Source organism: Mesoplodon mirus, assembly GCF_964341445.2.
Source record: "Mesoplodon mirus genome assembly, chromosome: 11".
Lineage (NCBI taxonomy): Eukaryota > Metazoa > Chordata > Mammalia > Artiodactyla > Ziphiidae > Mesoplodon > Mesoplodon mirus.
The window spans coordinates 76,941,550-76,963,017 of record NC_138987.1 but is presented as its reverse complement, the minus strand read 5'-3'; the positions used below and the strand labels follow the sequence as shown (position 1 = coordinate 76,963,017).

Here is a 21,468-nt window from a genome sequence, read left to right as displayed (position 1 = left end):
AGACAGCCATCTATGAACCAGGAAGTGGGCTCTCACTAGACACCCGATCTGCCAGCACCTTCATCTCAGACTTCCCAACCTCCAGAACTGTGAGAAATAAATTCCTGTCGTTTATAAGCCACCCAGTATATGGTATTCTGTTATAGCAGCCTGAACAAACAAAGATACCATTAAACAATTTGAATACAAAGGAATCTATTGAAGAATTTTAAGTGGAAAAAATTATTCTAAGATCCCACTGGCTATTTTGTGGAGAACTGGCAGTATCATCCATAATGCTAAAATACAGACTTCTAGAGATTATATAATACGGTCATTTCAAACAGGGGTCTCTGGGTTTCTAAGAGTCCATGCAGATAACAACTGAGAGCCCATGAACTGATACTAATATTTCAAAAAGCTTATTAAAAATTGCACCTTTCCTGTAAAGGGCACTACATAGACTAACTTATTTTTTTCCATTCCTTGTGGATAAAATTATAATTACTCCATCAGTCCTCATGTGAAATATGGGGTATATTCAGTCTTCATGTTCTATGTCATTTAGGATTAATCTTTTAAAAAACCGATATACTTAGTTTTTCATTCAAAAATAATTTCAGGCCCATAGAAGACAGGAGTGGTAAGTTCAGAAATCAATCATCTCACTTAACCCCTTCGAGACAGATAAAAACACTTGAGACCAGTCCCACCCATCAGGAAACTTGCACAAGCCTCTTAGATAGCCTCATCCACCAGAGGGCAGACAGCAGAAGCAAGAAGATCTACAATCCTTCAGCCTGTGGAACAAAAACCACATTCACAGAAAGACAGACAAGATGAAAAGGCAGAGGGCTATGTACCAGATGAAGGAACAAGATAAAACCCCAGAAAAACAGCGAAATGAAGTGGAGATACGCAACCTTCCAGAAAAAGAATTCAGAATAATGATAGTGAAGATGATCCAGGACCTCGGCAAAAGAATGGAGGCAAAGATCGAGAAGATGCAAGAAATGTTTAACAAAGATCTAGAAGAATTAAAGAACAAACAAACAGAGATGAACAATACAATAACTTAAATGAAAACTACACTAGAAGGAATCAATAGCAGAATAACTGAGGCAGAAGAACGGATAAGGGACCTGGAAGACAGAATGGTGGAATTCACTGCTGCGGAACAGAATAAAGAAAAAAGAATGAAAAGAAATGAAGACAGCCTAAGAGACCTCTGGGACAACATTAAATGCAACAACATTCGCGTTATAGGGTCCAAGAAGGAGAAGAGAGAGAGAAAGGACCCAAGGAAATATTTAAAGAGATTATAGTTGAAAACGTCCCTAACATGGGAAAGGAAAGAGCCACCCAAGTCCAGGAATCACAGCAAGTCCCATACAGGATAAACCCAAGGAGAAACACGCCGAGACACATAGTAATCAAATTGGCAAAAATTAAAGACTGGGATTGACATGTATACACTGATGTGTATAGAATGGATGACTAATAAGAACCTGCTGTATAAAAAAATAAATAAAATAAAATTTAAAAAAAACAAAAAAACACTTGAGGCCCACAGCTGTCCTATGTAACAGGCCCACGATGGGACTCTCAGCTTCTGACTGTGCATCCAGCTTTAACAACTGTACTGACAGCCACGCAAGCCATGGTTTCACAAGCAACCAACATTCCTCTTAAAAACTATAAACTTACCTAAGGACAAGTAAGTTATGCTAAGAAAAGATAGGTAAAAAACCCAGTAAGAAGAATGAAAAGGTTTAAAATTTTTTTGAAAGTGGTATTTTTATTTATGCAGTAAATGCCTTATACTTATATAATATCTTATCTTTATAAATATTCATTAATAAAAACAAAAGTAGTGCTCACTTAGGCAGCACATATACTAAAGTTGGAACAATACAGAGAAGATTAGCATGGCCCCTGAGCAAGGAGGACACGCAAAGTCGTGAAGCGTTCCATATTTTTGTACAGCAGAAACTAACACAACATTGTAAAGCAGTTATACTCCAATAACGATATTTTAAAAATTTAATACCACAAAAAAAGAACAAAAGTAAATCAAATATATATATATTTTTTAAATAAATGAATGATAGAATGCATGCAGTGCCACCTTTAAGAAGAGACAAGCCAAGTCAGGTCTTAAAGGTCATAAAGACCAGTCTTCTCCCTCTTAATATCTTTCCTCTACAGAGGAGTTAAAAGATAATCTCATTTGATTATAAGGTTATCCATGAAGAGTACTGGTAGATTTTATAATCTGTGTGATACAGTGTATGTTACTAAGGAGGCAGCAAATGTAGTGGTTATGAGCATGGATGGATCATGTCAGATTTTAATCCAGGTTTCTCACTTCTTATATGAAGTTAGGTAAAGTACTTAAATTCTCTAGCCTCAGTTTCCTCATCTGGAAAATAGAGAAAACAGTGCCACTTCCTAAGGTTGTTGTCAGGATTAAATGAGGTAATAATCATGAAGTATTATGCCAGTGCTTGGCATGTGGAAAGTACTAAATAAATGTTAGTTATTTTATTATTGCTATTTCATTGTAGATTCTTTCAGAACAGTGACTGTCACCTATATACTCCTCAACCTGGCACACTGTAAGCATTTAACACTGAAATAATTAGGGGCTTCCCAGGTGGCGCAGTGGTTGAGAATCTGCCTGCCAATGCAGGGGACACAGGTTCAATCCCTGGTCCGGGAAGATCCCACATGCCATGGAGCAACTAAGCCCGTGCGCCACAACTATTGAGCCTGTGTACCGCAACTACTGAAGCCCACACACCTGAGTCCGTGCTCCACAAAGAGAGAAGCCACCGCAATGAGAAGCCCGCGCACCACAACGAAGAGTAGCCCCCGCTCACCACAACTAGAGAAAGCCCACGCGCAGGAACGAAGGCCCAACGCAGCCGAAAATAAATAAAATAAATAAATTTATTTTAAAAAATTGAATAATTAATCCAAAGCATAATAGTAGTTATGGCTTTACCAAAAACAAAATTTAGGTCATTATTAATCAAAACTGTTAAGGATCTGGACATATAGTATTTGTTTCCTAAAAGTACTATTTTTTTAAATTGAAGTATAGTTGACTAAAGTACCTTATGTAGGAACTACCTCTACCCTCTAACAAATTATAGAAGAAGAAAATGTTTCCTTCCATGTGGAGTTCCATGGAAATTATGACTAACTTCTATTACTCCAAGAGTGTCTGTGACCAGAAGTGGAAATGCAAAAAGGATATACTCAGGAATTTCAGAACAGTCTGTCTCAACTCCTTAGCAGTGGATATTACGTACTTGCCCTCCTCCAGCCTTCTTTTTCTCTTCCCATCCCTTTTCTTTCCCTTTCTCTTACTATTTTCTCCTCCTCCAAAGACACTTATGCCCCTCCCTCCTCCCCTCTCCCTATCCATCTCGTCTTCTCTGGTCTTCTGAGCTCCCTATGCTGGAAGGTCCTGCATTAACCAATGCAGCAGGTGCCTGAGCCCTAGGGTTACCACAGGGACTTAGCTGCTCTCACTGTTGGGCCAATTTCACCATGAAGAGTTTTATTTCCAGTGGATTTTTTAAACTTTTTTTTTGTTTTTTTTTTAAATATTTATTTATTTGGCTGCGCCGGGTCTTAGTTGCAGCACACGGGACCTTTTAGTTGCAGCATGTGGGCTCTTAGTTGTGGCATGTGGGATCTGGTTCCCTGACCAGGGATAGAACCCGGGCCCCCTGCATTGGGAGTGCGTAGTCTTAACCACTGGACCACGAGGGAAGTCCCTCCCAGTGGATTTTTTTTTTTTTGCAGTACGCGGGCCTCTCACTGTTGTGGCCTCTCCCGTTGCGGAGCACAGGCTCCGGATGCGCAGGCCCAGCGGCCACGGCCCACGGGCCCAGCCGCTCCGCGGCATGTGGGATCTTCCTGGACCGGGGCACGAACCCGTGTCCCCTGCATCGGCAGGTGGACTCCCAACCACTGCGCCACCAGGGAAGCCCCTTCCCAGTGGATTTTTAAAATCAAGTTATCACTATGCCACAGCAACCAGATCTTGAATCTTCTTTGGCCCCATTAGAATGGAACTTGATCCTTGTATTATTCCTTCCCCAACCTCCCAGTTACCAGGTCAGACCTTCCAAACTCCCAAACATAATCTATTGCGGGCCAGGGATGTCAACAAGGCTAACAATTGAGGCACCACCAATGTAGTCAGATGAAGGAAGCTCCTACCCCACCCACGCCCGTACACCCAGCAGCAGTTTTTAAAAGACTTTAGCACAGTCTTGACTATTGACATTCAGTCTGGATTAAGAGCAATCCTGAAATGCTTGCTGAACTTGAGTCAACCTCATCTTTTTTCTGAGCTTAAATAACTATGGAGCTTTGTGTATTAGAACAAACAGGCTTGGGAATTCCGTGGCAGTCCAGTGGTTAGGACTCACTCAGTGCTCTCACTGCCGAGACCCCAGATTGCATCCCTGGTCAGGGAATTAAGATCCCACAAGCTGCGAGACAAGGCAAAAAAAACCCCAAAAAAACCAGGCTTTAGTCTGGTGCCTGCGCTGGTCAAATGTGATCTCTAATACCTTAAACTCTCAGCCTTTGTTTCTTCACTCTAAATGATGTCTAAGGTCCTTTCCAGCACTACTGTGCCATGATACTGTCAGTCTCAACTAAATTTTGTATTTGAATTTAGACCATGGTCTCCACTGCCTCTAAGCTCTTCTGGAAACCAGAGCCAAGACACCAAGGCTAAAAATAAACAGCTGGAGGCACCAAGGAAGATCTCTAAACAAAGGTCTGTGGCAGTGCTCACCCATCAGACTTCCATATCTATCAGCAGTACTGAATCCAAACTACCATGGGAAAGCTTTAAGAATATTCTGGTCACCACACAATTTGTAGACTCATGCGTAAGTCTTATTAAACACTATGTACTATGTATAAGGTACTATGAAAGAGAGAGGCAAAGGCCTTTCCTTCTTGGGGGTTCGCATATTTATGTTACTTAAATAAAGGTCTAATTACATCCTTCATTTTTCTTTTTTTTGTTTGTTTCTTGTTTTTAAATTTATTTATTTATTTGTTTATTTTTGGCTGCGTTGGGTCTTTGTTGCTGCGCACGGGCTTTCTCTAGTTGTGGCGAGCAGGGGCTACTCCTCGTTGCAGCGCGCAGGCTTCTCATTACGGTGGCTTCTCTTTTTGCCGAGCAGGGCTCTAGGCACACAGGCTTCAGTAGTTGTGGCTCGTGGGCTCTAGAGCACAGGCTCAGTAGTTGTGGCGCACGGGCTTAGTTGCTCCGCAGCATGTGGGATCTTCCCGGACCAGGGCTCAAACCCGTGTCCCCTGCACTGGCAGGCGGATTCTTAACCACTGCACCACCAGGGAAGCCCCACCTCCTTCATTTTCCCATTGCCTGAAAGATCTGTGCTGTTAATCAAGCCACATAAACTCCTACAGTTAGGTCTTAGAGGAAATGAGAGACATAAGAGAAAATTCCAAAACGACACCTGCTCCCCTTCACATCAACTAATTCCAGTGTCTTCTGTTTACAGCCCCTTTATTCTTTATGCAATAAAGAATCGGTGTGAAACTTTTTCTTTTCTTTAACATTAAGGGAAATTTAAACATTTCTTCTTTAACATTTAAGGGACAATTTTGTTTACGGATAAAGTACATCTTGAAAACATACAGTGAGTAGGAGAAGCACAACAGCTAAGACATGGTAGCGAAAGGACAATAGGCAATACTGCTGTATCAGTATACATAGAGAGAAAGACATCTCCGTAAAATTTCTAGGTCTTCCATTTTAAAATATTTTAAATTTATATATATTTAAATTATCTTCTGCTATTAAAAGACCTATTTGAGATGAAAGAAGTCTTTTCCATTGTTGGTAAAGCAGCGCCTTACTGGAGGAGTGTCTAGGTCTCATTTCTCATAAAGTCTCAGTCTATTTAATTGTTACTTCATCATATGGTTTGTGTCCTTCATTTGATAACAATGTCCCACCACCTGCACAGTGTGAGTTCTAGAAATATGCATATGTTAAGAAAAAGTCTATAAAGCAATTGGTAGAATTTACGTTTAATAGAAGTCAATTAAGATCTTCTACAGGCAGGGTGACAACTTGCTGAGAAACAGTGTGATAAAAATGGATCAGTTCCAGAAAAGTAAAATAGAAACTTAACTATCATTAACTTTGAAATAAATGCAGCAAAACAGAAACAACCTTCTGACTAATTTGCCTAACTCACTGGCCTTGTTTCCTGATCCTTAAATGTAACTCTGTGGAAACAGTTAAGAAGACGGTTAGCTGGAACGTGATACTACATTCTCTTGTTTCCTCTCGTCTCACTGGTCACATTTCTTTTTTCTTTTTTTTTTTTTTCTTCCGGGACCGGGGCATGAACTTGTGTCCCCTGCATTGACAGGCGGACTCTCAACCACTGCGCCACCAGGGAAGCCCCTCACTGGTCACATTTCTTAACCTCCTTGGTTGTTTTCCCCTCATCCTTCTCACCTCTGAATGTTGGAATGTCTCCAGGACTCAATCCTCTTTTCTGTCTACACCCACTCCCTGGGTGATGTCACCCAATTTCATGGCTTTCGATTCATATCTAAAAATAAATTCAGACCCCTGAAAGATGTCTTGCCTACTTGGTATCTCCATTTGAATGTCTAACGGGCACCTCAAACTTAACATGTCCAAAGCTAAACTAATCTTCTCCAGCCAGCTTCTCCATAAGTCTATCAATTTTAGTAAATAAAGGTGCTTATAACTGTTTAGGCAGAAAATCCTGGAGTCATCTCTGATCACTTTCTTTGAATATGAATACCATACTCAATTCATCAGCAAGTCCTGCTGACTCTCCCTTCAAAATATATCCAGCTTCTAACCACTTCATGGCTACTGCCCTGGTCCAAGCCACCAACAACTCTCACCTCAAACAGTGAAAAAGAGCCTCCTAACTGGTCTATCTCTGATATACTCTAGTCAACATGGCAGCCACAGCCATCTTTTCAGAAGGTACATCAGACCTCATTACACTGCTCAAAACCTAGTGAGATGGTTTTCCATCTCAGAGTAGAAGTCTTGTCTATGAGGCCCTACAGAATCTCCCCTACCCCTTCTCAATGACCATATCTACTATTCTCCCTCTCACTCAGTATCAACCACATTGGCCTCCTTGCTGTTACCTACAAAACTAGGCACTCTTCCACCTCAGGTCTTTGCACATGCTGTTTCCTCTGCCTACAATGCTGTTCCCTGAGACAATCCACATGGCTTGCTTCCTCACCTCCTTTAGGGTTCTGTTCAAATATCACCTTATCAGTGAGGCCTTCCCTAACCATCTTATTTAAAATCATTACGACCCCACAAGTCTCACCATTCTGCTGGCACTGCCCTACCATCATTTCCCTGCTTTATTTTCCCTCATAGCACTTATTAACCTCTGACAAACTATATATTTTTATTATTTCGTCATGCTAAAATGTAAGTTCTATCATGGCAGGAATTTTTTGACTGCTTTGATTACAGCTGAGCCCAGGGCCTAGAACACAATCTACACCTAAAGGCTTTCAAAACTATTTGCTGAATGAACAAATGAAAATATTATCAGACAAAATTGTAACCTCAAAACACCAAGTATTATGAGGGGCAGAAATTCCAAACAACACCCACACTCACCCATAGTATTGCAAAAGGAAAAGCCAGTATGTGCCTTAAAAAAAAGCATTAAAAGTTTTTTTTACTGTTTAATTTTGTTAAAGCCATTTGCACTTATGCCTAAAGAGTCCCAGGCCACACTTACAGGTGTTGTTTTAGCTTTACTAGGCATACAGACTTGATGAAGAAAATAATACAGGCTTTTCCCAGTCATCAGTTGCCACTGACAGAAGGTCTCCAAGTGCCTCAGTGCCACAAATGCTTAGGGAGATGTTTAGGGGAAAAGGGATTCTAGAAACATAAAATATTCCCTTCACCAATCCCAAAAGAGGAATCTCTCCAAATCCCTCTGCAAACATTTTTTTCTAACTCCATAACCCTTAACAAAGCCATTCTTAATATGTACATGAAATCTTAATTGAAGAAACAACATGAATATATAATTACACATAGAGAAAACCTGGTACTCCTCTCTCTTTTCAAAAAATAAAACTAGACATAGTTTGTGTTGAAAATGTTTTGCTGTGAAACTGACTTAAGATATTCACTTAGGTAAGAGGTCACTTGGGTATTGTATCTTAAGGCTAAACAGTCTTGTTTACTATTGTTTATTATTTAATACATTCTTCCCAGTCCGCCCCTCCAAAAAGGAAAAGAAAAGAAAAATACACACTGGTGCAATCAAGAATGCTATGTCCAAAAGAAGCTGTTCTGAAAGGCTATGACCTAAGTGTTTAACACTGACACAGATAAAGTTCAAGCGGTAGATGTCACTTATCTCACCCATTTAAAAAAATAAAATCCAGAGTCAGATCCCAAGAAGGCAAGCAGAAAGAAACAGGCATGAAAAATGAAATCAGCCTTTTCTCCCCGGCCTCCTCCCGACACTGTGCACTCACCCCCGGCCCCTCAACCACCATCCTTTAACAGCTCCCCTTCCCAGCGTCGGTTCCCCAGCTCAGCCCTGCACTGCGCCACCAAATGAGTCAAGAGGACGGGCCAATGCCCCTCCAGGAAAAACCCAGGCGGCAACACTCGGTGCACCCAACTGAGGGGAAATATCCAACTACTTAAACTCGGAACAGTATAAGCGGTGTCAACAAAGCGTCGTGCCGGGACCCGAGCGTTCAAAGATCGTCGTCAGCTCCGGTGACACTGCCAAACCGACAGGATTCCAAAAGGTGACTCGACGGTCATCGCAGAACCCGAGGCGTGAGGAGGCGCAGACCGGGAACAGTCAGGGATGAAGTACAACCAGCCTCCCGCCCGGTGCTCGCCCCACGGGCCACCGCCGCCTGGGTGGGCGCGAACCCTGCGGCCTCCAACTCCCCTCCCGGAGGGGGCCGGGGCGTCGCATCACGTGCCGAGGCTGAAACTTCGCAGCCGGGGCCGAGGGTGGAGGGTAGGGGGCGGGAGCCGCAGGAGCACAGCGAGGCCTGGAGTTAATGCGCCCGGTGACTCACCGGCTGCCTCCGCGGGCAGCTGCGGGCGAGGGGGCCGGCGCGCCGGGCTGGGGCCGTGCCCTCGGGGCCGACCCCGACACTGCCCCCGCACCCGTTATTCCTAACCCCGCGCCCGCCAGGCAAAAGCCCCCGGCGGGCGCCCGCGGGCTCAGCAGCGCACCCTGCACGCGGAATAAATAACAATGTCATTAATCGCCGCCCGAGAGCCCGGCCGGCCAGAGAGCGGGCGCCTCCGGGAGCTGACTTTGTCTGGAGCCCGCACGCCGCCTCCCGAGCGTCCCCGCAGCACCCCCCGCGTCCCTGAGGGGACCCCCGCGCCACCGCAGCCCGGCCTTACCCGCCAGCTCGTCGGGCTCCAGGCCGCTGTCCGCGTCGATCCCGCACAGCACGAAGTAGTGCGCGAAACGGCAGGCGGCCGGGGAGGAGCCCGAGCCCGGGCCGGGCGCCGCGCCGCTCCCGCTCATCCCGGCTGCGCTGCTCCTGCCGCTGCCGCCGCCGCCGCCCGAGAGGGCTCGCTGCCGAGACTGCCGCTCGGGCTTTGGTCTCCGCGCGCCCGCCCTAGGGCGACCCGGGCGCGCCCATGGCCGCGCAGCCGCCGCTCGTCACCGCAGCTTCGTTCCTCGCTCAGCGCCGGGGAAGGGGCCGCGAGCTCGCGCGCAGTCGGTCCGGATCCCTGTGCGGGGTGGGGGAGGGGCGCGCGGGGGGGGAGTGTCGCCGTGAGAGGCCCGCGCCGCCGCAGCTGCACTCGCGAGCTGGGAGCCACGGCGTCTGGCGCCCGCGGGTCAGCTGAGCCGGCGCTCGGGCTGTGGGAGCGCGGGGGCGCGGAGGACCGGCGCGTGGGGCGGGGGCGCGGAGATGAGGGCGCGCTCGCGAGGGGCGGGAGCGCGCGTTTCGGCCGTGTGTGTGCGCGCGCGTCCAGCGGGCTCGGAGGGAGAGCCCAGGGCTGGCGGGATTCGTGCCCGCCCGCCGACCGGGGCTGCGGCGCGGGGGCGACCCCACACACGCGGCTCCTGGCCTACTCCTGCCCGCAAGAGGCAAAGCCGCAGAGCAGGATTATGCCTTCTAAACGGGATGCTACCTATCCAGATTTTTTTTTTAAAGAAATGCAGCTTTGGGAAAGGTTAACGGCGCTCTGAAATCATTTCCCAAACGATCTGGACCATCAACATGTTTTAAACTGTGACAAGTGCAGATGCCAATCTCATTTTAAGATCCTAGTCTTTGTATCCTTCTCCCAGCCCTCAGCCCCATTCACAAGCCATCCTTCCTCACTGAATTGGTGCCAGCTCAATGGTGAAGGGGGCGGGGGGGAACAATACTCAATATCCACAAAGCTTTGAGACTTCTAAAAGGACTTCAATTACCAACTTCCCCTCCTCGACCCATTCCGTAATTTATCCTGACATTTTCCAGGTCAGTGTAAAGTAGCCAAGGCGCTCCAGTTCCCCAGCTCTGTACTCATTTGATATTATCAGCTCTCCCAGCAGGTACAATCGGCGGCTGATAAAGCAACAGGAATTAGACCCTGAACTCTGCTCTTCGCAAGACTATGGCTCTCTTACCCTGCCCTTTCCTCTGACTTCACATTATTCAGAACGAGCTCACCAATCAGTTCTTACTCTCTTGAAAGGTGAAAAACTGAATCCATCCCACTCCACATTGTCATCCCTTCCACACCACTCCGTACTCTCTTCCTTCGGGATTTGGGTATAAGGGGGTGGGGCGGGGGGGGGGGGGCGTGTGGGTGTGCATCGTGAACACCGCTGCTAGACACACAAGCAAACCTTCCAGGGAGGTGGACTGAGAGAACGAACCTCAATTATTTGACTGAATAATGTTCATCCTGGAAGATATGTACGCATGCATACCATCAATTACGGTAGCTTGTACCCTCACTTTCTCTCCAAGTTTGAAGGGTAAAAAGAATCAAAAAATCAGAATGAGCCACAGCCTGGGAAACGCACCATTAGCTCCTGTTGCACCCTGCACTTTTCCTTCAAAACGCTTATAATGACTTTTTCTGCGTCTGTCTGCTCAGCTGGATTGTAAGCTCCACAGAGCAGGAGTCACCATCCTGCTATTCCTATTTCTAGTATCTAGCAGAACCCTGGTCCACCTAATCCTTCAATTTATGTTTATTGAATGAATGAGAGAAGGGTGGTTATCTAGGTAGTAACAAGTTGTTGATGCTACTAGGAAAATACAGAAACTGTAAGATCTGTGACGTATTTATGAACATGTGCTAATTTGCTATTATACAATGATTGCTGTTTCTCATATACAGAGTACTGAAATATGTAAAACAATTTCACTAATGGTGGGGGGAGGGAATGACAGGTTGTGTGTGTGTTTCTCCTATCTTTGCTGGTAGATCCTTACAGATTGTTTGTTAGGTTCTAGACTAATAAAACAAAGCACAATAGAAAATTAATTTACTGTTCGCACTAGCCAAGGGATATGTCACTTTTTGTTCATTTGAAAAGTAACTGACTTATGAGTTTGTAAGCCCTGCATTAATGTTTTCAAGATGAAAAAATAGAAAGAAGCCCAAACAGAATGCATTCAATTATGATATATAAATTTCATCAAAATAGACAAAATCTCTAAAATCGCCCCTAAGGCTTTCAAGAGAATTGTCACACATTACAAGATTAAACTCTAATTTGAAGATACCTGGGTATGTTCTAATTATCACTTCAGAATGACAATGTGTAGGTATATTCTGCATTAAGCTGCAATAAAACAAAGCTGAAAGGATAACCAAGAATTAACTATATATCATTGCATACATGTTTTCCTCCAAAATAATGACATAGAAATAAATTAGCTAAGTGAACAAAAATGACTTAAATCTTACAAAATATTTAAGTTGTGTTGAGGAGAGATCATATCCCTATTCCCATGCTAAGACAACCATCCTTCATTTCCACCACGTCATCCACACATACTCGCAACCAAGAGAGATGGGATTGCTAAAGTAACTATTCAGAGTCCCAGGTGTTCATTGGACCACATTTTACTAGTAGTCAGAGTCACCACATGATATGCCACCAGGTTAGCCGTGCTCAGTCAATTCCTCATTCCTGTGCTTCCTGCAGGCAGCAGACCCTGGCATGGCTGAGCCTCTCCAAGCATAAGTGATGCCCTCCATTGGAGTTTTTACCAGAGAGTCCTTCAGAGACAGCAGATCATTGATCAAATACTTAGAGCATGGCCTTGCATTCTGCCTTGTACATATGCTGCCTGACTGGGAACCTGCAATGGAGAAAACAATCCCAACTTTAACATCTACATAGCACGAAACATGCCAAATAATCACAATTCCAACAAAAGATTTTCTTTTGTGAGTGATGTTTTCTTGAGTGACATTGTCTTCTGCCAGGGTTTTAGCTTTCTGGGAAAATCTTATCACAATGAAAAGTTATTTGGAAAATCGATAACCATATTCCCTCATCATTAGTTTCAGAAAAAGTGTTGGTCTATGCCAATAAGAGTTTGGTAGCAAAACAGCCAACTCACGATTTTGTATAAATCTGTTTCTACCGTATACAATGGGTCCAAGTTTATAAAAAATCTCTTTTATGTAAGTCATTATGCTAATGCTTTGAGAATATGAAACTAAATAAGACACAATCCCTCTTCTTCAGGAGTCTAGAGTCTAGCAGGAAGGAAAATATTTTTCAAAAATAATTAAAATACTGGGCTTCCCTGGTGGCGCAGTGGTTGAGAGTCCACCTGCCGATGCAGGGGACACAGGTTCGTGCCCTGGTCCAAGAAGATCCCACATGCCGCGGAGCGGCTGGGCCCGTGAGCCATGGCCGCTGAGCCTGCGCGTCCAGAGCCTGTGCTCCGCAACGGGAGAGGCCGCAACAGTCAGAGGCCCGCGTACCGCAAAAAAAAAATAATAATAATAATTAAAATAACAAAAAGAGAAAATAAAAAGTAAAATGTCGTATATTCCACAGGACAAGTTCAAAAAGTGATGTAGGATTTAGTGAGCAGAGGTCAAATCTTATTAAGGAATCCAATAGGACATCAAGAAAGTGGTAATATTTGAGATGGCCTTATAAGAGGAATAGGAGTTCATCAGGTAGAGATGGGAAGGAAGACATTCCAGGCACAGAAGAAATGACTGGGGTATAAAGATGCATAGAGGACAATAGTACAGTTGGAGCCAGAGCATGAAGAGACTTCAATGTCAGGCAAGTGGAGGTGACTCACTTTCTTAAAGTCTTGCTGATACCTGAGAGCTAGTCTTACTTAGCTAATTGTTTCTTTTAACAAATTTATTTATTTATTTATTTTTGGCTGTGTTAGGTCTTCATTGCTGTGCGTGGGCTTTCTCTCTAGTTGCAGTGAACAGGGCCTACTCTTCATTGCGGTGCTCAGGCTTCTCTTGTTGCGGAACTCAGGATCTAGGGGCTTCAGTAGTTGTGGCTCTCGGGCTTAGTAGCTCTGCCACATGTGGGATCTTCCTGAACCAGGGCTCGAAGCTGTGTCCCCTGCATTGGCAGGTGGATTTTTAACCACTGTGCCACCAGGGAAGTCCCTAGTCTTAGCTAGTTTTGAGTGAGTTTAACACAGAATATTTGAAATCAGCTAAGCCAGCCCCCTCACTTTACAAATAAAAATGTCTAAGTTCCACAGAATTTTCGTGACTTACCCAAATACACATTGTTAGTGGAGGACAGGAACAAAGCCTAAAAGACTGGATTGTAGGATATCTTAAGGCCCTTTCAGCTCTGATGTTTATAAGTCTATGAAATCTCTTTACTTGAATTGACTAATCTTTCCCCTCTATGCTGCTTATGACTTCTTTTCAGAGATCCACTTTGGAATTTGATTATTTTTTTCTTTTGAAATGAACATTTTTCAAACATACAGAAAGACTGGGATAATGAGCAAATATATACCCGTCACCTAGTTTTAATATTAACATTTTGCCATTTTGTTTCATCTGTTTTTTACTGAAGTATTTGAAAGTAATAAGGCATAACATTTGTCAACATTTTGAGTATGTCTGTACTATCTAAAGTTTCACGTGGGGACTTCCTTGGTGGCACAGTGCTTAAGAATCCGCCTGCGAATGCAGGGGACATGAGTTCGATCCCTGGTCCGGGAAGATCCCACGTGCCGCGGAGCAATTAAACCGGAGCACCACAACTACTGAGCCTGCACTCTAGAGCCCGCGAGCCACAACTACTGAAGATCACACGTCTAGAGCCCGTGATCCGCAACAAAAGAAGCCACCACAATGAGAAGCCCATGCACCACAACAAAGAGTAGACCCCGCTCGCTACAACTAGAGAAAGCCCACGCACAACAATGAAGACCAACGCAGCCAAAAATAAAATTTTTTTAAAAAATCCTAATTAAAAAAAAATAGGGAGACGCAAGAGGGAGGAGATATGGGGATATATGTATATGTATAGCTGATTCACTTTGTTATAAAGCACAAACTAACACACCATTGTAAAGAAATTATACTCCAATAAAGATGTTAAAAAAAATAGTTTCACATGAATGTTTCCTTACTTTCTCAATAAAATCTCTAGACCTTCTTTTCTCCCTTTACCTCACGTAAAATACCAAACATTAGTTCCTATTCATCATCTAGTCCTATTCTTTCTCTTTTTTCCAATAATACTATAGTAGATTTATGTGTAATTATTTTCTCAAGACCGCCTCCTTCTTCTGAGAACCCTGTTCCTTTCATTCCAACCAAATTGCTCTCTGAGGAGCTATTGATACAATGATATGATACAACATCTCACAGACACACACACACACACACACACACATCTCTCCCTCCTCTCAAAACAATTGATTGGTCCAGAAGAAGGCCTGTGGCCCAAGCTGGGCCAATAAGCAATTTCTCATTGGTCTTGGACTTGGGACCCAGAGAGTTGAGGTGGTCTCTCTGCAAGTGGCCAGCGTTGTAAGCTGAAAAACTCAGGAGATACCAGTGGTCATGTTTCTGTTATGTGAAGAAAGATAACCTGCAGCTAGAGGGAAGAATGAGGCTGACACTCAGGACAGAGGAGACAAATGGAACAAGCATCCTCTAATGTTATCATGAATTTGACTTTTTTTGCCTAAGGTAATTTAAATTGGGATTCTGCCCCTTGCAGCCAAAAGAGCATATATGTAAGTGTGATTTGGCCTGGAGAATATTGATAGGAAGAATTAGGCAAAACCTTCAGGCTACACCAGGCTAAAAGGTATAAAAACCTCTCTACACATCCACCCAACCCCAATTCAAAAGACGTGAAGAGAAGCTGTAACTCTATATATGTTTTCAATATCTCTATATAATTATAAATACATAAACCTATAAAAACTAATTGTACCTTATCTGTCTACTTCTTGAAACAATAGCAGACTATATTTAAAATATCATAAACTTATTTTTTCAATTGTTGATAGATTGCATTTTGTGTTCAGAAATCTTCCCCCAGGCCAGACCCTGGCACAGCACACAGAAGGGAACATTTGAGACTGCAGAACATCTACATTTACCCTAGTATTGCTGCCCCACATAAGCTCCAGGTGGAAAGAAAATAGCTGAATCTTCAATGCTTACAACCTTTAATTAGATTAGCTCCATCCAGCAGAGAAATGAGGACCATGAATGTCAGACTTTGCTATCCATCATTCAAGAGAATAGTAAGCAAGGGGCAAAGGAGGGGCCATGAGTGTTACAGTAGTAGAAGTCCCTCCTTATGGAAAAGAGGCAAGAGGAAAGGAAGTTCCTCCCTAAGGAGTGTTTGTTTAATCAGAATCCATTCCCCTCCCTTCATTGTTTAGCCTTGATGCTGTTGGGTGGGATTGGCCTTACTGCTAGCTCTAGGGTGAGGCTTTGTGAACCTATGTCCCTTTAAGGGTTAATGATTTGGAGATAGACAATTGTCCTAAGCTGGTCTACTTAGTGTGAGGTTCAGAACTTTCATTTGATAACTGGAGGAAGGAACACCCTCTTCTCGTCTTGGATGTAAATAGAGAATTGCTGGTAGCCCTACAAGGAAAGCCAGGCCAAGGATGAAGCCAACATACAGAACAGGGCAGAGACTAGAGGAACTCTGAAAAGCAGATTATATCATGAACTCCAGATCAAATCGCACAAGAAGTCAGGTCAATATCTGGAATTTGTCAGTTAATGTGAGCCAATATATTCCTTTAATTGTTTCAGCCGGTTTGAGTTATTTTCTTTTACTAGCAACTAAAAGTATGCCCCTCAAATAAGGGGATTGATCTGTAAGTTCCCTCCCAGTTAAAAATAAAATTATACATATTCTAAATCTAAAAGGAAAGAATATATAATTCCATATTCTGGAAAAAGCCCCAGTGCTGTCTCTTCTCAAGGAGGTAACAACAATATGCCACTAGAATCTCAGGCAGCTAGGGCAGGCTCCCCCTGAGAATCAGGGACCATAGGATGAGGAAGAAATCTTAAGAGTCTTCTGTAGAGGATAGTTTCCTTGGTTGGATGGGTTCCTTCTCTAAACCAAGATTGAGAATATAAGAGTAGCGATTAAAATACAGATTTTCCATCAAAATTTAGAACACTCTTACCTTTTGTTTCATCAATTCTGCTTCTCAGAATCTCTCCTACAAAAATACACAAGCAAAGGATATGTGTGCAGTGATATGACCTGAAACATTGTTCATGGTATTAAAAAAAATGGAGACAATCTTATTTCTACCAAGAGGAAATGGTTATATAAATTATGGTATATCTATGTGGTGTGATGCTAAGAAAGAAGTTGCATGGATGGAAAAATAATTATCTACTATATGGTTGAATATATAAAATATATCAAATCAAGAAAGAAAAATATATAGTATGATAAACTAAAATAAACTCTATACATATGTTTGTGCTTAGAAAATATGAAAAGCTTCCACTTTTTATTTTTCATATCTCAAATATGAAATTTATAAATTGTTAAAAAATTTTACAACAGGTGTCTGTTGCATTTTTGTAATTCCAAACCTTTCCTTTTTAAGTGTGTATGTGTGTTCTTCTGTAAGAAAAGATTGTCAACATTGTGAATCATGATTATTTTCATAAATAACTCAAACTTGTAACTATTTTATTGACTTATTCTTAAGATTAATTTGAATGACTATAGATATATGCATATATGCATATATACACATGTATGCATAAAGGAGTATGAATGTTGACAATTCATTCATTATTCAACAATTCTTATTGAGTGCCTACTGTACGCCAGGCAGTGTTCTAGTGATATGTCAATGAGTCCTATAGATTTATAGTGTTGCACATAATGAGATCCAAAATAGTCTCAAGAATATAAGTAACTATAAATGTTGAAATGTAGCAAAGTATAATGTTTATGTATGTATAATTTTCAATCATCAAAACCATTTAATTTGGCTATTCACTGATGAACTCGATTTCGTGTTATAAATGTGTAATCTTCTTTAGTTTCAACTATAAACCTCAGAGTTGAAAGCACTGAATTGAAGAGCCAGCTAAATAAAACTACCGATCTTGATTTGGGTGTGTTTTGGATCCAACATCTTTAGACCCTTACCACATGCCAGAACTTAAACCTGAGTTCTCAGTTCCAGACTTCATATACAATTTCTAATACTTCCTTTAAATCACAGAAATCTCACTCATCAATTCTCTCCCACTCTGAATTCAGAGGCACTTGTAAGTAGTCCCACACAATTTAATCTTGCAATATTAATTAATTCAGATATATAAATCTTTTCTTTCCAACTTGTGCAGCTGAGAGCTTATGGAGGTCAAGAACTGTTTTCTCTTTCCTCACATCCACACATCACAGTTTATTCTTTCAGAAAACTGTGTAAATGCATCCTTCAGCTTCCTCAACAAAGAGTGTACATTTAAACTAAAAATAGAACACAGGTCCTCTGTGTTTTTCAGTCATAATCAATATGACTATTCCTGAGGCAATTATTTTAAGCTTATCAATTTAGACATAATCCCATCATTGAGTTAGGCTTGAAATCTTAGAAGGAAATTGCAGCATGTTTATTCATCTTAGTTGCTTCTAAGCAACTGTTATCCTCCAAGCTTAGAACCCCCTCCATGATTTCTAGGGAGCAATTTTAGATTACGTAATAGTTTTTGGAATACATTCTGGAAAGTACCTATTCTGTTTTAGGAAAACTATAGACTCTTTCTCTCTCTCTCTCTCTCTCTCTCTCTCTCTCTCTCTTTTTAAAAGAATTCTTCTCCTATGACTATTTCCTTGAACTTCAGACTCCAACGATAAGTAAAGGTAAAAAGAAAGATGCTGGGAGAAAAGCCAATTTAATTGTGCTATCCCGAATAATTGTTTCTGACTTCCAGCTTGCCCATTGTGATTTTTTTGGCAGGAAAGAAATTAATATCAGACTCCAACAACCTTCAAACAAGTAAAAATTATAATCTGGTGGGTGCCTATTTAAAGTAACAGAATCCAAGGCAACACAAGAGGCTTAATTTTAGATATGCATGTTATTAACTAAGAGTGGGAAAGAGCATTATCTAGTAGTGAAGAACCAAGAGCATGAAAGAACCATTTTAAATTTATACTCCCATTTCTTCAAGGTTTGAGATGGATAACATAACTTCAACTTTCTGTATTTAGCTGTCCTGTCCTTAAATTTAGTTAAAAGTTAAGTTTGCTTAACTTTTTATTACTTTACAAAATTGCTATCTAGTCTTATAAAACACCAAACTCCTTGCCTTAGTTCAGGCTGCAATTATCATAGACTGAGAGGTTTAAATAATAAAAATTTATTTTTCACAGTTCTGAAGGCTGAGAAATCCAAGATCAAAGTGCCAGCAGATTGGGTGTCTGGGGAGAGCCCTCTTCCTGGTTTGCAGATGGCCATCTTCAAGTTGTGTCTTCACATGTGGCAAGGGGGTGGTGGTGGCAGGAGTATCTTATTTAGGGTGTAAAAATAATTTATAGCTAGATATGTTAAAATATGGTGGAACCACCTTTTCAACATCGTTGGGTAAAAAGTGAGTTCTGGAGATGCCTCTAAGGCAAAATATGCCCAGATTACAATAAAGAACTAAGTTAAAACAGAATTTTAAAATTTTCACCTAAAAAAAGTAAATTACTGAAAAATGAAAAACTTGCTAGGTTAACATCTGAATTTAGACACTAAAATGTGTCTTGTCTAGTGATGTATTACTAGGCAGTAGCTACACAAAGGTAGCAATTAATGTGACAACAGTTGAACATTAAGACCAAATTAGGGGGAATTATTTACTCTCATTGCTCTAATTGGAAGTTACAGGAGGCACCCAGAAGCTGCGATAAAGGAGGTTATGGATAAATACACGCTACTTTTTATATTCGTCTTGAAATGTACAAGTTTACAGAATCCTTTCAAGAAAAAAGACCCTAAAGCAAGTGAAATATAGAAAACAATTTACAGTCTTATATCCTGTGTCTTTTTTTTGAACAGCAACACTCTCTAAACATTGGATAAATATTGAACTCTTTTCTTAAACTTTTGTTCTGGAAATTTCCAAACATACACAAAGTAGAAAGAAAGAATGGAATAATGAGTCCCCATGTATTGATTACCTGGATTCAACATTTATCGATATGTGGTCCATCTTGTTTCACTTATAACTCCACTGTCTCCTCACCCCCACTGCACTAGATTATTGGAAATCAACTGTCAGATATAATATCATCTCACCAGAAAATACTGTAGTATGTATAGCTAAGAGATTGACTCTTTTTTTAAAAGCACAATCATAATGCCATTTTCAAACGTAAAAAAATGAACACCTTAATACCAAATAATATACAGTAAGTAATATTAAAAGTCTTACTGATAGTCACCTAGTTTAGATAATAGGAGTAATACAAAAATTTTTTTCAGATTGAAGTTGCAGGAATTTGAAATTTGAGTTTAAGTATTTCCATGTATTGTTTTATTGTGTTGAAATTATGTTAAAATGAATATCTCTTATAAGTCACATTCCCATATTTGATAGGTTGGTTGGGTGGGTGGTTGATTTTATCTGATTACTAGAAATGGAGCAAGTTGATTATTTACAGGACAAGAAACAGAGCAAAACTGAAACCCAACGTCTCTGCTTTTTTTTTTTTTTTTTTTTTGCGGTACGTGGGCCTCTCATTGTTGTGGCCTCTCCCGTTGCGGAGCACAGGCTCCGGACGCGCAGGCTCACGGGCCCAGCCACTCCGCGGCATGTGGGATCTTCGCGGACCGGGGCACGAACCCGTGTCCCCTGCATCGGCAGGCGGACTCTCAACCACTGCGCCACCAGGGAAGCCCACGTCTCTGCTTTTGAAAACAATTTCTCTGAACCCGGAATGAGAGGAGAAGTATTTTAACATCCACCTTCCCGGCACCACAGCTCACTTTCAGCTGGCTTTACACTGCTATAGCTGCACTCTGTTAAAATATTAAAATTCCTCTTAAAAGGTGAGAACTTACCTTAGCGCCTCCTCCTCCTCCTCCTCCTCCCCCAACCCACCCCCCGGCTTCTCCTGCCCTGAGTGGAGCAGGTCTGGGCTCTGGTTGGCAACTCTGCCCGCACCCTAGTGGACATGCTTGATGCCCACCTGGTCCCCCTCACCCTGTGCGATCCCACAGAAAACCTGCCATTGCTACTCCTGGGAACTGCAGCCTCCACAGGGTACCACGCTGGTTGTTACGTATTTTAAATGTCACTTTTTACCTAAATCCCTTTATTATTTCCTCCTGTTTGGGAGTTCAGGTGAATTTAGTTTAGGGCGACTGAGATAAGCCAGGATTTCAGGGTCAGACCTGGTTCAGATCAGGATCTATCTCCTGCGTTCTAGGCAAACTCTGAATTATAACATCTTCACCTGTAAAATGGAGACTATTGGAGGGAGTATTAAATGAGATCATCTTTCAATGTCCAAACGTCTAAATTTCTGACATAGAACTTGATTTTCTCTACCAAACCTCCTCCTCACACAGTTCTCCCCATTTCAGCTCATGGCATCACCATCCACATTTGCTTAGGCCCCAAACCAGAAGCCATTCTTGACTCTTTTCTTCCTCTTACTTCTAACATCTAAACCCCCAGCAATGGAGTCTACCTTCAAACCACTTTGTACTACCTCCATTGCTATTATTCTAGTTCAGCAGTCCTCAGGGTCCCTTCACACTCTTGGAAACTAGTATTTTAGACTCCCAAGACCTTTGTTTATGTGAGTTATGTTAATACTTATCATTAGTATTAGAAATCTGAGCTGAAACAATTTAAAATATTTATTTACCCATTAAAAAATAAGTCCATATCATGTTAATATAAATAATATATTTTTCTAAGTAGACATATGTCCCCAC

The 21,468-nt window shown here is 42.0% G+C and overlaps 1 protein-coding gene across 5 annotated transcripts in view; it reads right to left on the bottom strand.

The window, feature by feature from the left end:
* The window catches only part of DENND5B (DENN domain containing 5B), a 210,632-nt gene extending 200,731 nt beyond the window's left edge, over positions 1 to 9,901 (bottom strand). For all 5 annotated transcript variants that reach the window (XM_082634752.1, XM_082634753.1, XM_082634751.1 and 2 more), the window contains exon 1: positions 9,458 to 9,901. In XM_082634752.1, the coding sequence (XP_082490878.1) occupies positions 9,458 to 9,584 (127 nt within the window). In that variant the 5' untranslated portion in view covers positions 9,585 to 9,901. The remainder of the gene's footprint in view (positions 1 to 9,457) is intronic.
* Positions 9,902 to 21,468: the final 11,567 nt, after the last annotated feature.